The 15842-nt window shown below is 39.8% G+C and overlaps 1 protein-coding gene across 3 annotated transcripts; it reads right to left on the minus strand.

Annotated features, from left to right (window-relative positions):
* Positions 1-466: 466 nt before the first annotated feature.
* ETAA1 (ETAA1 activator of ATR kinase) lies at positions 467-9689 on the minus strand. 3 transcript variants are annotated; one of them, XM_084203567.1, is made up of 7 exons: positions 9470-9689; positions 7826-7963; positions 7492-7568; positions 5894-6012; positions 3784-5593; positions 3453-3564; positions 467-1669 (listed from the first exon to the last, which is right to left on the minus strand). In XM_084203567.1, the coding sequence occupies exons 1-7, from the start codon at positions 9651-9653 to the stop codon at positions 1554-1556; spliced, it is 2556 nt and encodes an 851-aa protein (XP_084059693.1). In that variant the 5' UTR covers positions 9654-9689; the 3' UTR covers positions 467-1553. The 3 variants fall into 3 exon arrangements, with proteins under 3 accessions (XP_084059693.1, XP_084059694.1, XP_084059692.1); XM_084203568.1 differs by lacking the exon at positions 3453-3564; XM_084203566.1 differs by having other exon boundaries at positions 3453-5593.
* Between the last annotated feature and the right edge of the window lie 6153 nt (positions 9690-15842).

A 15842-nucleotide genomic window follows, 5' to 3' on the forward strand; every position in this document is an offset into this window, starting at 1 on the left:
TGAAAAGCTGAAAATGTTTTTCTGGGTTAATTTTCAGTCAGATCAGTAAACAAATCCAACTCATCATATATTACAAAACAGCAGCAGGGGCGGGAGCTGCAGCCACAGACTATAACGCTTACTGGGCACCTGCATGGGCTTTGGTAGCCTTGATCAACTGACACTGATCCCACAGTGGTTAATACAAGAAAAAAATCCCAGTTAAATACTTCAGGACTGCACTACAGCTGGTTGTGTGTTGAAACAGTTTGTTCATCAAGGATTGTTAGCTTAAATGGATCAAAGGAAGCACTTTGTCACCGCTATTGGTAGAAAATTGAGGTATCAAGTAATTAGGGAAATTACCAAGTGAGGGCTTCAGGTAAAGCCCATATGGAATTCCCATTTCACTCCCTTTTACCAGTTTCTGTAGTAGAGTATTTTCAAAAACAGACTAGAAAAATGTGAAAAACAGTTTAATGATGACTTACAAATATACAATACTTACATTTTCAAGCATACTACAGAAATCAAAAGCTTCCTCCAACCTTTGGAGGAACATTTCCTAGTTATTTATTTACAAAGGAAAATTACAGTCACTTTTCATAGTGTCACATGTTTACATATAAACATTTCTCAGTTGAAAAATATCTTGCATCTTACCCAGCGGCAGTTTTTGCAGTCTGAGCCCTACACCCACCTATCCGATCAAAAATTCTATCAGACCCTTAAGATGACATGACACAGCATTTTTATAATTTGACAGCCTTTGTTAGAAAATATTCTCAACCCAGATGGGTAAACTGATGCATAGTTGTTGAGATTTCACCTGGTGTATTATTGTTTTGCTCATGATTTGGTAAAATGGCATAGGCTACCTTTTTTAATTAGGTTATTGATGTGCCTTTAGAAAAAGTTGGTCTAATTTCCTTAGGGTATTTCCAGTTCTTCCTGAAAGGAATTTAAAATAATGTAACACGTCCTCTCCAGGACACCTTTTTACATAATGAAACTTGTGTAATAAATTCTTCTATGTACAATTCTTACCCCAGGTAAGAGACAAACTAAGCATACTTTCCAAAGTCTGTTCATTTCCATCAGTTTTCTGATGTTGGATGTTTCTTAGATTGTCGTTTATTTAACCCAAAATTTTAGAACTTTCTTCTACCTGAGAGCAAACATTAGTATTTCTTAGTCTGTGTGTATTTGAGAGTCCTCTTGTAGATTAGAATACTTGCAGTAATACAGCCAAAACACATCCACGCTGTTTTTGACACCTCCATTATGTGTGTATCCCAATACTTTCATGATTTTCAGGCCATATAACTTCAACATGTGAACTCAACAGAATCTTCATCTGGCTGAGTGTAGTTTGGGACTACACATTTATAACTGATTGTTTTTAATTAAAGTACCTTCAGAGTATTAGTTATGGTTTAGTCCCAGATTTTTTTATATTCAAAACCAGAAAATATGTGCTATCAATAGCTGTGAACAGAGTTCAAAAAGTGTCTTCTAGCATTACAGTATTTCCCTACCAAAAGTTTACTCCAGAGACAAAATACACTCCAAGTTCAAGCATCTTTAAAGAATGCCTGTGTTCTGGACTTTCTTCGTGCAAGAGCTTCTTGTTTTTTTCTTTCAATCTCCTCTTGAGAACATTTTCTATTTTTTTGTTCTACCACAGACACTGTAAATAAAAAAACATGTATTAGGAGCTTTAGGTTTGTTCAATATGTATTTTAACTTAGCGATTTCGAGTGTTTCAAGATCTATGGCAGGAGCACACTATTCTGACACACTGGGCACCCAAGTTAAAAATGGCTCATCTATCCTGTCCCCTAGGCAGGAAAGGGGCAAGATGCATGACCTTTGTAGTGCTACTGATTACTACCTCCCAATGAAAACACTGGGATGCACACATTGCTTCAAGGAAATTTTACTTGGGTGCCCTTCAAGTGAACCTTATGACATCAGAGTCAACATAGGAGATGGTGATGGGTTAAGAAAATTAAGGCTATCAGAGTGAAAAGGGCTCTACAATTTAGTGAGTTAGGCAGAGATATGAACATGGAGATAGTATAGACACAGGGGTCAGATACAGTACAGGTGTCACACAAATAAAACAAGATAGGTTGAAAAAAGGTCAAAAGTAGCAATAAAAATTGACAAAGGAGACAAGAACATGATAGCTAAGCATAGCATTTTATATGGTATGTTACAGAACTATAAATTCCCATACTATAAAATCCTGACCTCACTGGAACCAACAGGAACACTCCTGGCACATATCAATAATTTTACCATTTTTATACACCAATTTCCAATTAATGTATTTTTAATAAGTATTCAAAGTGAATAAATTGAACAAAGGGTATATTTGCTTCTCACAAAAAAGCGTCCACGAAAAATTAAATAGCAATTTTTGAAAGGACCACTTAATATCCATTTTTTGGTTAACATCCTTTCTCTCAAATTTAAGATGAAGAAAACTATGGTTTATCTGTTATGCTGTCTTCTTTCATTCCTTTACTCTCTAGAACATTCCGCAGAAGAACTAGTTATCTCTCTGCCTTTTTCCCCCTTATAATCCAAAACTGTTACTTTGCATTTATACACTTCTCTGCCAGGGAAGAAACAGATAAAATATTCATTCTTCAATAACTAATTGTTTTGTTGCTTTTGCAACAGTGCTTCTTTATAATGGAGGTTAATACAGGACACTCTTAAAGGCATGTTTTATCAGAATGAATATTGATTAAAACTTTGCCAAGCTGCAAGATCGAGTAAAAATAAGACTGACTAGCACTCGACTGGTTCTCCGTTTCCCCAGTAAGTAACACTGAGCATGGAATATTATTGATGGTCTCTTGGTAATAAAGAAGTGACTGACCTCTCTTCTGGATGAAAGGGCATCTTAGTGTTTAGACTGATAACACAACAATATTTCACTGGCAATTTCAGCCACAGAGCAAACAACAATAGAGGCTGAGCTCCGAAAAGTATCAAGTGATTTGAGGTTCCAAATTCCAGGTGTACAGTAATATAAAGAAACTGGCATTCCATATCACCTGGTGTCTTCTTCCCCTGTCCCATCATTAACTAGGGTTTTACTATGCATCAAAATACCAGTATTTTTAAGTAACAGTTTAGGAAAATAGTATTCTGAGTACTGCATCAGCCTATAATTGACCCCAGGGAACCTGAGTGTCTATGGAGAGAGGGTGCGAGGTATTTAGAGAAGTGGAAAGGAAACAGGTGTCCTAAATGACAGGAATTCAAGATATACATCAAGACAATTTAATTTTTGAGAAAATAACTTCCAGATTCTCCTTAGAACATCTGCTAACACCTTAACTGAGTGGATGAATACTGAAGCCTATTTTAAGCTGCAATACAGTATGAATTTCTCTGACATTCTGACTACAGTAAGGAAACAAACAGTCTAACAGTGATACAATAAAGACAAATACCTGATGTAGTCTGTGCAAAAGACTCTGAAAGATGCCTCTTGAAAGGTGATTTCTTATTGTCAAGCTTGCGATGCAAAGTGACATTCACCTGATTCTTGCTTCCTTCCAAACCCTGCAGAGTAATTCCAATGCCAGAATGATTCCCTGAACTTTCAGACCCTACACGATGACCACCCTGAGAATTGTTAATCTTTCGGAACTTAAATTTTGAAGGCACAAGTGAAGTTTTGTTACCAGAGGTGCTACTTGGAATCTTTCCCGCATTATATGAGAAATGTGAGCTGTCAAGTGCTTTTCTACTAAAAATATTTACTGCATTAACAGGACTTACTTCAGAACCTGTCTCTCCTGCTGGCACAGAATTTGACCTGTACCATTTCCCTGAAACAGTCTTTGCAGTATCTTCAGAAGCATCTTGATGACAGTTTTTTGGGAGTGTGTATTTACACTCCACAGAAGGACCCACGACTGCAGTCAGAGGATTTGAGATGTTCTTACAATTCACAACATGACCTGTTGTGGCCAGCCCATCCACTGTCTCTGATGAATTCCTACAGGCATCATTTAGTGAGAGAGCCTCCTGTTTTGCATTTGCTTTTTGCACCAAGAGGAGATTGGGTAGTCCTTGTTTAGATGCTGGGAAGCTGTTATCAGCATTCGATCTGGAATTAATACTGGCTCCTTGAATGGTTTTAATTTTTTCATTTCCTTGTTTAACATCCTGGCTCTGAGTTTGCTTTTCTATATCATCACACACCTGATATAACAATTCATCATCCTCATAGTTTGCATCCCAAAGACTATCAGATCCACAAAACATACCTAGTATCTCATCAGAGAATTTTGGTTCATTCCAGTCATCAAATGACAGAGGACATTTCTTTGGTATTTCAACTTGATTTGAGTGACCTGTATTAGCTTGGTTAACCCCTTTGGTTAGATCATTAAGTTTCGTGTTGGTAGAAACACTGGATGATTGACACGAAATAGTATGAGTGTTATTCCCAGGTTTTCCTGCTGATTGTCTATGAGGATTAAATCTTGAAGGAAAAAGAGGAAGAGCATCACTTTTAGGCTTAGCAGATTCATTTCCACTCTTCATTTCAGATTGCACTGAAACAGGAATATGGTTCAAATCACTATTTTGGGTACTCTTCCAAACAGATTTAGTTTTATCTGGTTTAACAATACATTTACCATGCAAGGCCTTGGTCTCTGTCCTGGCATTTTCTGTGTTAGGTGGCTTTTGTAAAGACAGTGATTTTATATGTTGTGAGTTTTTACTAGAATGCTTCAAAGGTGAATACTGCAAACTGTTAGATTTGGTTATAGTCTCCAAAAGAGTTACTGAATTGCCACTACTTCTTTGCTTTGTTCTGCTAGCATCACTGAAATCATGCACAAATGGATTTGCAAGAATTCGTGGTGCTTCTTCAGTACTTATCAGTTCAGGATTTTGGGTTATTTGCATCACAAAAGAGTCATCCGCCAAAAGATCTGTATCCCAGTCATCAAAGTCATCATTAACTACTCCAGCAAGCTTAGCAGAGCCTACCAATTGTGTCTTCAAAGAAGTAGGATTTTTTTTTGTCAGGGTGTCAGTATCAGCTTTTGGTACAGTCTGGTCCATGCGTCCTACTGCAAACAGAGTATCTTTTTGATATGCCTCTGAATTACCATGCTGCGTCTCTTCAACTTTCACAGGAAGATTCTCCTCCTCCAACGTACTTTTAATTTTATGAAAACTATTATTTAAAGAAATATCTGACAGTCCTTGGCTCAACTGTCCGCTGCACTTCTGGGTAGAAGAGTCAAAAAGAGCATGAAGGGCCACCTCAGCCTCAAGGTCTACAGACTTTTGACTGCTGGACTGACAGGGCTCTGCCACCTGGATGCCAGTGCTCTGCCCAACTGGTTTCAGGGACGCAGTAGGATCTGTTTCGGATCCTTCACCAAGGAGCGATTTCTGGTTCTTTGTATTTATTTCATCTTTAGAATTACTTGAAGGCTCTGAGGTGCTCTGGATGAAGTTGTGACCAAGCTTCTCCTCTTCCTGAACAGCATCTAACTCTACTAGATTTTTGTCAAACTCCTTAGCCAATTTCATGAGTTCATCTTCAGGATTTTTTATTTTAAGATCTCTGGATTAAAAAGAAAGTACAGAAAATAAAGTTAGAGCTATTGAGAAAGTTTGGCCAAGTTCAGATACATGACCCTATGAGCTGCTCATTGTCTAGTTTAACAACTACAAATGTATGACTAAACCCCACTGCTTCCAATATGCAGTCAACATACACCCCCTGCAAGAAGACATAACAAGCCCACATTTAAAAGCATTCTATATGCTAATGTACAATTATATGATTCACTATACACAGAAGACCATAAAGCCTTCTTCATGAAAGTCCAGCTATGATAAGCAAGAAAAAACTGTAACTTACCTTGTACAACTTAACTTTGTCCTAGCTCGCCCTTTTACTACTATAGGTGTGCAGGGAATAGCATCCTCACCAATCCATGTTCCTAAAAGGGAGTCTTCATTACAGGCTGCTTTTTCATCCTGAATAATTAGATTTATAATGCTTAGAAATTTGATTTCAGATAAAGACTGGATTAGATACACATTTTACATGAGTTAAAAGTTGCTAAACTAAATAAACTGGATGAAACCTGTTGAAAGCCACAGATAAGAGCAAAAACAAGTTCAGTGAGATTACTGCAGCATTGTCCACTGATAGTTGTATCACTTTAATTATATCAATTTAAAGCAGAACTTAAATTAAAATAACTGAATTATACTTTTGGCATGCAAGTCTAGTAGTCTACACACATTCATGTTACAAGCTGTCATCTAGTTTACTTCAGTATACTACTAGGGAGCTGGCTGAGAGGCCAGCAGCACAAACAAATCAGAGACCTTAAAATAAATTACATTCTGTATGCTTACAGAAAAAAAATCTGATGTCTTCCACGACAACTAATTTACAAGAAGAGCCTTTAAACAGAATTAAGTGACATTTAGAAACAAAATGAAATTGTTTCAGAGCTTCAAAGTTCAGGCTTGAATTTGAATTCTGAAATGAAGGAGATACAATAATGTGATGAATTGTTTAGAGGGGCAGAGCAATAGGATGTAGGAAATTACTGTGTGTAAACCAGCAAAAGTAATTTGAACTTTACTATCTACTAGGATAGTCTTAAATAGGTTCTCTTATTCTTAGGAAATTTAAAGTTTTTTAAAATTTATTTTTGTTTCAAAAAAATATAAGCAGCAGATTACATTTACCGCAGAACTGTAATTATTTAAAAGGTATGCAGTGGCACCCCTTATCAATAATTTTCCAATTCTTTTAGTAAAATTTCACACAAATATGCTAAACAGTAAATATATTTTAAACAGCCCTGTCAAAAAAGCAGGCAAATTTTGCAAGCTAAATTAAAAAAATTGCATTTTTCTTCTTTTACTTAAAATGCAACAGCACTTCAGTTTCACCTTTCTGGGCTGTGGACATCAGATTCATGGCAAGAGGGAAAGGGCAAGAGATACTGGGGTAAAGAGGAAAATTATTTATAGTATTGAAGCAAGGTTACTATGTTTATATTATTCCAAAATATCTCATCTCGGTCATGTTCTTGTAAATCAGCAGTCAATCAAGACTGTCCAAAATGAGTAAAAACAACTGCCAAGTAAATCCAGTAGTTGAAAAAATTCTTTCCTTTTAACAGATGATTAATTAAGGATAAATAAACAGTATTCTTAAGACCAAGGGCAGTAACTTGTATTCTGAAAGTAAAACTTTCTAAAACAGAGCTGCTGCAAGTTTCTTCATGTGTCCTTTTCTACAGCATCTGAGAGTCACACAACAATCAGTAAATGCTAGGCTTACTACTTTAATTCAATCCCATTCTATAAACTAGTTTTCTACATGCCTAACTCTTACCATGACACTACTGTAACTAAAACCAAGGCTAAGGCTGAAACACTACTCTCTTTTGATTACTGCACATGCACAGCAATGTTTTAGAAAGTTACAATTACCTGAGGAGCAATACGATTAACAATTTCCGAAATTTCTACTGCGCATCTACTGGTAGACTGCTTGCTTTTTCCATTGCCTATGAAAACAAACAAACTGCTTAAAATTTTGAATAATCTATCCAGTTTATGATATGCAGTTCATCTCAAATAATTCTAATAAACCTGCAGACATAGGAGCTTGATTCAGTGCTATATTGAAGAATTTATGGGTTTTTAATGAAAGTAAAATCAAACAACTGTTATAAGAGAAAAGAACCTTCTTCCAAGAAATTGTTTATAACTTTTGCTACACTCCCACTGCATGCATGTCCTGAAGTCTGGATTTTGGTATTACCTAATCTGTGTGTAACTGGTGAATGAGAATCCCAAAAGATTTCTTGCTGTGTCTCAGTGTCATTAATAGGAGAGCTGAAAGTAGGTATTCGAGATTTTCTACTCAATGATCTCTTTGGTGTTTTATGCAAACATGGCTCTGTGTAAAAAGAAAGAGGATCTTTATTAAAAAACAACAAATAAGAGGCAAAAATCCCTTAGAACACAGAACAGGTCAAGGCAAAAGAAGAAGCATTAGGAACATCTAGAATAAAAATCAAGTTCACACTCACCAGGATTCCTTTACTCACAACAGGAATACTGTACATAACTAGACATTAAATACAGGACTCTTAGCTTTGCCAATTATATCCCCACACAGATAAGAGAAAATTACATGATACTGACACCTTTGCACCCAGGATCTGATTGTAAGGATGGCAGTTCTTACACTTGAGAGAACACTGACTTAATCATATATTAAGAGAAAAATTATGTATACCTCTATGAGAGAATATTTTGTATTCTTGCTTGCTTTGTGTCTTTCACCCAGACTCTGAGCTGAACTACTATTTTAATGGGCCTCCAAACTACTCTGGTTCATACCTACATTTGTCTATATTTCCTCATCTGGGGACTATTAAAAGCAGGAACATAGCTATACAACACCTGCTTGCAGCTGCCTTTGATCAGTAAGTGAACTAATCACCCTAAGTGAAACTCAGCTAGTCACCCTTGCCCTTTACAAATGATGCTGTAGATGTGAAAGCCTACGGAAATAATTTAGAAGATGCTATTACTATGGGAGGAACATCTTAGAGGGTGTTTTGCCCTGAAGTGCCTAGCATGGCCACAGAGGTTTTATCCTCTCCTCAGTTCTCAGTATTTGCTGTGGGAATCACAGAATAGGTCAGGTTGGAAGGCACCACAGTGCAGACCTTGTCCAATCTCCCCCTCAAGCAGGGTCATCCCAAAGCACATCCCACAGGATTGTCACCAGGTGGTTCTGGAATATCTCCAGGGAGGGAAACTCCACAGTCTCTCTGGGCAACCCGTTCCAGTACACGGTCACCAGTGCACAGTCACGGTACAGTACAGAAGTTCTTCCTCATGTTTAGGTGGAACTACCTGGTCATCAGTTTCTGCCTGTTTCTTATGCTACTGCTCAGCACCACTGAGCAGAGCCCGGTCCATCCTCTTTGCACCCTCCCTTTAGCTATTTACACACATTGATGATGTACCCTCTCTTTTCTCTTTGCAAGGCTAAACAGGCCCAACTCCCTCAGCTTTTCCTCGAAAAATACATTCTTCAAGCCACTAACCAACTTTGTAGCTCTCTGATGGACCTGTTCCAGGAGCTCCATGTCTCTCTTATCCCGAGGAGCTCAGAACTGGTCACAGTATTCCAAACGTGGCCTCACCAGGGCTGAACAGAGGAGCAGGCATACCTGCCTTAACCAGCTGGCAATGCTCTTCTTAACGCACACCAGGTACCATTGATGTGCCCGGCCCACACTGGCTCAGCCTGCCCTTGACAGTAACAGCCCCTTCCCAGGGCACGCGAGCCGGCGAGCGGCGATTTACACCGCGCCAACCCCTCCTCAGGGCTCAGCCGCGCCTCCCCCGCGGGCAGGGCCGGGGCCCCCGGGGGCCGCTCCCGCCGTACCTGCAGCGCGGGGCGAGCACGCCGCCGCCTCCCCGGCGGGCAGGCCTCGGCCCGCGCCGCCTTCCACCGGCCCCTCCTCCACGGGGAGCTCCGCCCGCCGCCGGGTCAGCTGCTCCTCGCCGCCGCTGCGCCTCCTCAGGGCGGCGGGCCCGAGGGACAGCCCCCTCCGCCGGCTACTGGGCATGGCGGCCGCTACGACGGCACCGCACCCGTCCCGCTACCGGCGGCACCGCCATTTTGCCGGGCAGCTCGCGAGACCGCCGCCAATTGGCCGCCGCCGTGCCGCCGCAAGCGACCATTGGTCCCGCGCTGTGGGGGCGGGCGGACGCGGCGGAGAGCTGAGGCCCCGCCCCGCCGGCCGTGAGGCGCTGCCGGGGCCTCCTGCCCGGCGCTGCCGTCACCGTGGGGCGGTAAAACCCTGCTGCCCCTACAGCTGCGGGGAGGAAAAGTTCAGCCGTGGGCAGAGGATGTGCCCTCCTGCGGGCTCTTGCCGTCGGCTTGGCCTGAGGTGCCTCGAATCTACCGTTAGCGAATTCTGGGCCGATATCTTGGTGGGTGGGAATGTTGTTCTGCTGGAGGGCAGGAAAGCTCTGCAGAAGGATCTCAGACAGATTGGATTGATGGGCCAAGACCAATAAATAGTATGAGGTTCAGCAAGGCCAGGTGGGGGGTTCTATGCTTTGGCCAGAACAGCCTCATTCAGTGATACAAGATGGGGGATGAGTTGGCTCCAGCAAAAGGACCTGGGGGTGGTGGTCACTGGCAGCTGGACATGAGCCAGCGTGTGCCCAGGTGGCCAAGGAGGCCTGTGGCATCCTGGCCTGTATCAGGAATAGTGTGGCCAGCAGGACTACAAGGGAAGGGGACCAGGGGAAGTGATTCTTCCCCTGTACTTGGCACTGATGAAGCTGCACCCTGACTCCTGTGTCCAGTTCTGGACACCCCCTCCCATTCAGGAAGAACATGCAGGTGCTGCATCGAGTCCAGAGTAGGGAAATGAAACTGATGAAGAGTTGAGAAAACAATTCATACAAGGAGCAGATGGAGCTGGAGGTGTTTAGCATGGAGAAGGAGATGCTCAGGGGTGACCTACTTACTCTCTACTCTCTATAGCTCCTTGAAAGGACATTTGTAGCCCAGTGGTGGTCGGTCTCTTCTTCCAGCCAACCAGCAGCAAGAGGAGAGGAAATTGCATGAAGCTGCACCAGGGGAGGTTTAGGTTGGACATCAGGAGGAATTTCTTCGCAAGAAGAGTGGTTCTACATTAGAATGGGCTGCCCAGGGAGTCACAGTCCCTGTAGATGTTTAAGGAAAGTCTGGTGGTGGCATTTAGTGCTCTGGTCTAGTTGACATGTTGGTCATAGGCTGGACTCAATGATCTCAGAGGACTTTTCTAATCTAATTGAGTCTGTGATTCTGTGAAACCCAGCAGGCATAAATCATTCAATCCCAGTGAAGCAGTTGATGCTGGTGATGAGAGGCTTACAGAACCTAAATTTGGTAGATAAGAAATTAACTTGGGGTTCCTGAGGGACTGTGATATTACATCATTATTTTAAGCAACATAAATGCAAACATATATATATGTTATGTAACAATGTAAATATTTCCTCTCTGAGCCTCTAAAAATAAATACAAAAACATATCTATTGAGCATATAGGGTCAAAGAGTGAACTACTCCGTCTTTGTTTTCCTGGTTTTCATTTAATTGACTGGGAGTACTTTGGGATAATTCTTAATTTGTAACATGTAAGCAGTGGGTTTCAGGGTGGGTCAGGAGTAAGAAGTTTTGAAGTCACTAAAGATTGATTCCCTGAGCCATAAAACCTTTCCTTTTCACCTGAGTCCTCAGGTGAACAATATGTTTTTTCACTTCTCCATTCTCATGAGTGTAATTAAAGGAAATAGAGTACTTTTTAACAAGGAAAAAAATTGGGTACTATGTATTAAATAGAGAAACTGTATCATATGTGTGGCAAATTTATAGCAAGCACAGAAAGTTGTGACATTTGAGTAGTTAACTTGTTTATGCTGGACCTGTAAAGTATCGAGCAGTCTGTAAAATATAAAGAGGACTGAAAAAGTGAGTCAAGAATTAGGCTTCAAAATCCATCATAGATATCTGAACATTGCTACTGCTTTGTAATCGTACCAACGTGGGTAGACCTGTACATCAGCATGAAGTGTGGCAAAGTTGTGCAGGGTATTTTCATTGCCAGTTTGCAATATAGTAATTAAAAAATGGTTTCCCTGGACTCCATGCAATAGGCGCTATATAAGGTACCTGCTGCTATTTATGGTTGGAATAGATACTGAGAAGAAATTTTGTACTGTAGCAGTAGATACATCTTAAGAGAATGTCAAACACTGAAACTGACAGACTTACTAGAAAGTACTACTACATCTTGATGTCTCCTACCACTTTCTGGCAGCCTCTTAGCAGCTGAGTACTGTACAGTGGTCTGCCTTTGTATTTCTTTCTGTTAACAAGCATAGTCTGAAATACTGTCATCAGTAATTAAAATTAAGTAACATCTGTCATATTCACTGAGTGTTACAAATTTTGCAGTGCCTTCTTTGATTTCTTCCTTTCTCTGAGCTCATTGTTCACTAACCCCATTCATAAAATGTGAATATTTGCCACAGGTCTTTCACACATTTGTGAGGTTTTATGCATGCAGTAAAAGCATTTTGGGGTAAAAATAGAAGCATATTTAACATGTGTTTCATTCTGCATGGGAGATCTTTTTGCATCAATTTAAGCCTGTGTGAAGTTGTGTTACCAAAAGATGACATGTATAGATAAGATAAACAGATTTATAATGGGAAAGAAATCCCACTTTACTAATGCATTAAAGTGTATGTATGTCACTGCAGCTTAAGAACTCAACTCTGAGCTGATACTGTTTATTAAGTTTAGGAATGTAGTGTTAGAAGCCTGTGATGTTGGAGGGTTTCTCTGTGGAGTTGTAGCCTCAAGGAGGGAGTTTGCATTCCCTTGGTGTGGCATGAGCAACTGGATCAATGGCTAATTGTGGTGAGGCTGTGTTCCAGGGACTTGCAGCAAACTCCTAGTGCTGCAGTTGTGAGTCCTACTTTCAAATCAAAAGGGATAAATAATGCAGGAGATTGAATGAATAATAAAGTTAGTTCAGTTTTTAATAGTAGTATAAACTGCCTGAGAACTTTTCGCTTTATTTTATGAGACAAAATCTAAAATGAAATTAAATAAGTGTGGCAGATCTGAGAAGTTTCCTAAGAATTTACAACTGGTGTAATTAATTCATTGAAAATAGGACTGAGAAAGGCTAATTTTTAAAGTCATTTGAACACAGAACTTTTAAGTGAGGATTTTTATCTTGGACAGAGTATGTCTCATTAGTGAGTTTTTCAAAATATCTACTGTATTGCATAAGTATAACAAAGAAAGGGAAGTGACTATGTTATAGTTAATCTTTTGTTCTTGTTAGGGCTGGAGAAAAGGGAAAATCAAAAATAGTGATTTCAATGAAAATATCAAGACATTATTGAAGTTATTATAAATAATGAAATTAATTTGAAAAATACTGCTTTTTTTCTAGTATGTTTTTAAATGTTCCATTATGTTTTCAAAGTTAGCTATCTTTCATTTTGAAATTAATTTCTTTTTAACCACTGGAAATGAGAGAAGCAAAACACACATATGCTCATAATTTGTCTCCAATGAAAACATGTGTCTATGCATTTTGATCACCTGAGACCAGGTGAAGAATCAAAATCTCCAAGCCATATTTTCCTTGCTTAATCTGTTTTTAAAATGGTGTGGGTACAAACTCTAAAACTCAGGACAATTATAAGTTACTTTAAAACATGCTTTCTCCTAAGGAAGGAGCAGTTAAGTAATGTCTATGTACCTATATGTCTCGTTGTGTGTTTCTACAGAGGGAGGCTCAGCAAAGCTCAGGGATTGCAGATGGGCACTGAGGGATGTACCTCAGGGAACCTGATCTCTTCTAGCCAGCCCTTTCCCTTCAGAGCCAGCTTGGGTGCTTCTCTGCTGCTCTGCATCACCTGCTATGTCTGGTTTCATAGGAGATAATAGTACACTGCAGCATGGATTGTCCTGGGGAAAACTATGGAGTCATGGTACAGCAGGGAGGGGAACTATAGGAACAGAGGAGAGAATTTAGATGCTCAATGGAAGATGCATTTATAAATACATCTTTGGTCCTGTGACCCCAAATAAAAATAAACCAAGACACCTTGTAACATTTAACTATGCAAGTACCATATTTTCCTCCTTTTCTCATCCCAGAAATCCTGCTTATGCACATATTCTCTTAAGAAGCCTTGGAATGTTTACTAAAATGGAGCACTGTGTGATAACAGATTACCTGTGTTAACAGGAAGAGATTTGTGGTTTATTGCTGGTTTTGGGACCTTAGGAAAAACTGAGAGAATATCTGAGACGATGAAGTTAATGGATAATATTTTTTTCTATCCATAGGGGAAGGCAAGATTCATGTGTGTATTTTTGCTTTTATTAATAGCATTTTGATAGTACAGTTATAGAGCTTGTCCTTGGCTTGCCTTGAAATATCATACTGACTTCACTTATTATAGAATGTTGCTTTAATTTTCCAGGGTGAAGTGCTTGCAGAGCAGAAACTGGTGAGGAAAAAAATATGGCCAAAACAGTTACATATACCTTTAATTTTAAGGTGCTGTCCAGAAAGGTTTGCAGCAATTTTTGCTGATGCATAAATTGACCTAGACAGTAAATGATACATGACCTTAAAAATACCTGAAGTAGCCTTTCTTGGGAATTTTTAGTAGAGAGTTATATGTCAGAGTAATTTACACAAGCCTAGTTTATGCTTTTGCATTCTCTTTTCCTCTCTCTCTCTCTCTGCCATGCCATTCCAAGAACTGTGGAAGCATTAAAAGTATTTCTTTCTTTTTATCCCCTCTTCTTATCATAGAGCTTCATATTAATTTATTTATCACACTCAGAATATCTCATCAAATGTGGGACTAAAATGTAGCTCACAAAGACCTGATCCAGCAGAGCACTTAAGTACCTGCATAACTTCATTGCAATGCCATTTTCCATTGCTCATTAAATGGAATTTAAAGAAAGTTTTCCATTGCTTGGTGTCTGGCCATTTAGAGGAAATTGTCAGCCAAAATGGCTGAGCTATTTAGAAGAATTAGGTCAGGCAATGAACAGACTACAAGTTGCAGAGGCCTGTAGGGAGCTCTGGAGGTTCAGACCCCTGGCAGAAAACTGGAGATAGCCATTGGGAGAGCCTTCCAGGTATTTATTGTAATGTAGGCTTAATTCCACAGCTCTTGTCCAGGGATCAGAGTGAACTCCATTGAGGAGAAGAGTTGGGGTTGCGCAAGGCAGAGGAGACTGATGCCTTAAACCTTAGCTGGGCCAGTCAGTTTCAGTGCACGGCTGCTTACACACAGCTCAACAGCTTCTTCTGGAACAGGTATGATCACCTGAGCACATCAGTGTTGTGCTGGCTTGCACTGAGGAATGATCAGGAGAAGTCTTGAGACAGTCATCACCCATCCACTCAGTTGTTTGCTGTGTCTCTACTTATGCCAAGGAGCTTTCAGTGTGTCTCACTGTTTTTCATTCATGTCCATTATTTCCATTTCCATTATTGTTTGCTGTGGCATGGAGAATGTGCTCTCCCAGCTGAGATGCATCCTCTGCTACCTTATTGTTAATATATGAAGAGAAGATATAAACAAGGATCAAAAACTGTTCATAAAAACTATGGCAGCAAGATTTTGTTTTGTTTTGTTTTGCTTAAATCTGTTGATCCTGCTGTATTACAGTTCCAGGCTATCAAGTGGTGACAAATAGGTGTTCTGTTCTGTTCTCTTTGTTTCTGGATTTTTTTTTATCCTTTATAGGAAAACAAGTTTGAGAGTTCTTTAAAGAACAGGAAAGAATAGGTTTCTAGCTTGTTTGGAAAGCCTGGCAAATATTGATCTGCTATATATCCTGAAGGTGATTATTTTTTCATCAATGACAAAATCTGAGCTGTATTTCAGACCTCAACTTGCAAAAACTCTCACATGCTATGGTGTAAATTAGTGAAGTATTTTGTCAGCTACCAAACACAAAACAGTGGATGGTCAGAGAGGAGAGATTTTTGATCACAAATTCTGGAGAAGGGACTATGCACTGCTTACTTATTTAAAGCAGGTTTAGTTTTTGATCTGGAGAATGTTTAGCCTAAATAGCTTACTAAAAAATCAATGATCAAACTAGTTTGAAGTTCTCCAAACACAGTCATTGTCTGTGTTTCTCCAGTATAGTCAGCAATTTCTGGATAGACTGTTTTTGTGTCGAGGGAACATTGCTTGCAATTG

The sequence above is a fragment of the Fringilla coelebs genome (assembly GCF_963513975.1).
Source record: "Fringilla coelebs genome assembly, chromosome: 3".
NCBI classification, from domain to species: domain Eukaryota; kingdom Metazoa; phylum Chordata; class Aves; order Passeriformes; family Fringillidae; genus Fringilla; species Fringilla coelebs.

Coding starts and splice junctions, on each gene's coding strand:
- ETAA1 (XM_084203566.1), bottom strand. CDS start 9,653: ATGCCCAGTAGCCGGCGGAGGGGGCTGTCCCTCGGGCCCGCCGCCCTG. Junction 7,569..7,825: donor ACCAGTTACACACAGATTAG/GTAATACCAAAA, acceptor TTGTTTTCATAG/GCAATGGAAAAAGCAAGCAG. Junction 5,594..5,893: donor ACAAAGTTAAGTTGTACAAG/GTAAGTTACAGT, acceptor TTTTTAATCCAG/AGATCTTAAAATAAAAAATC.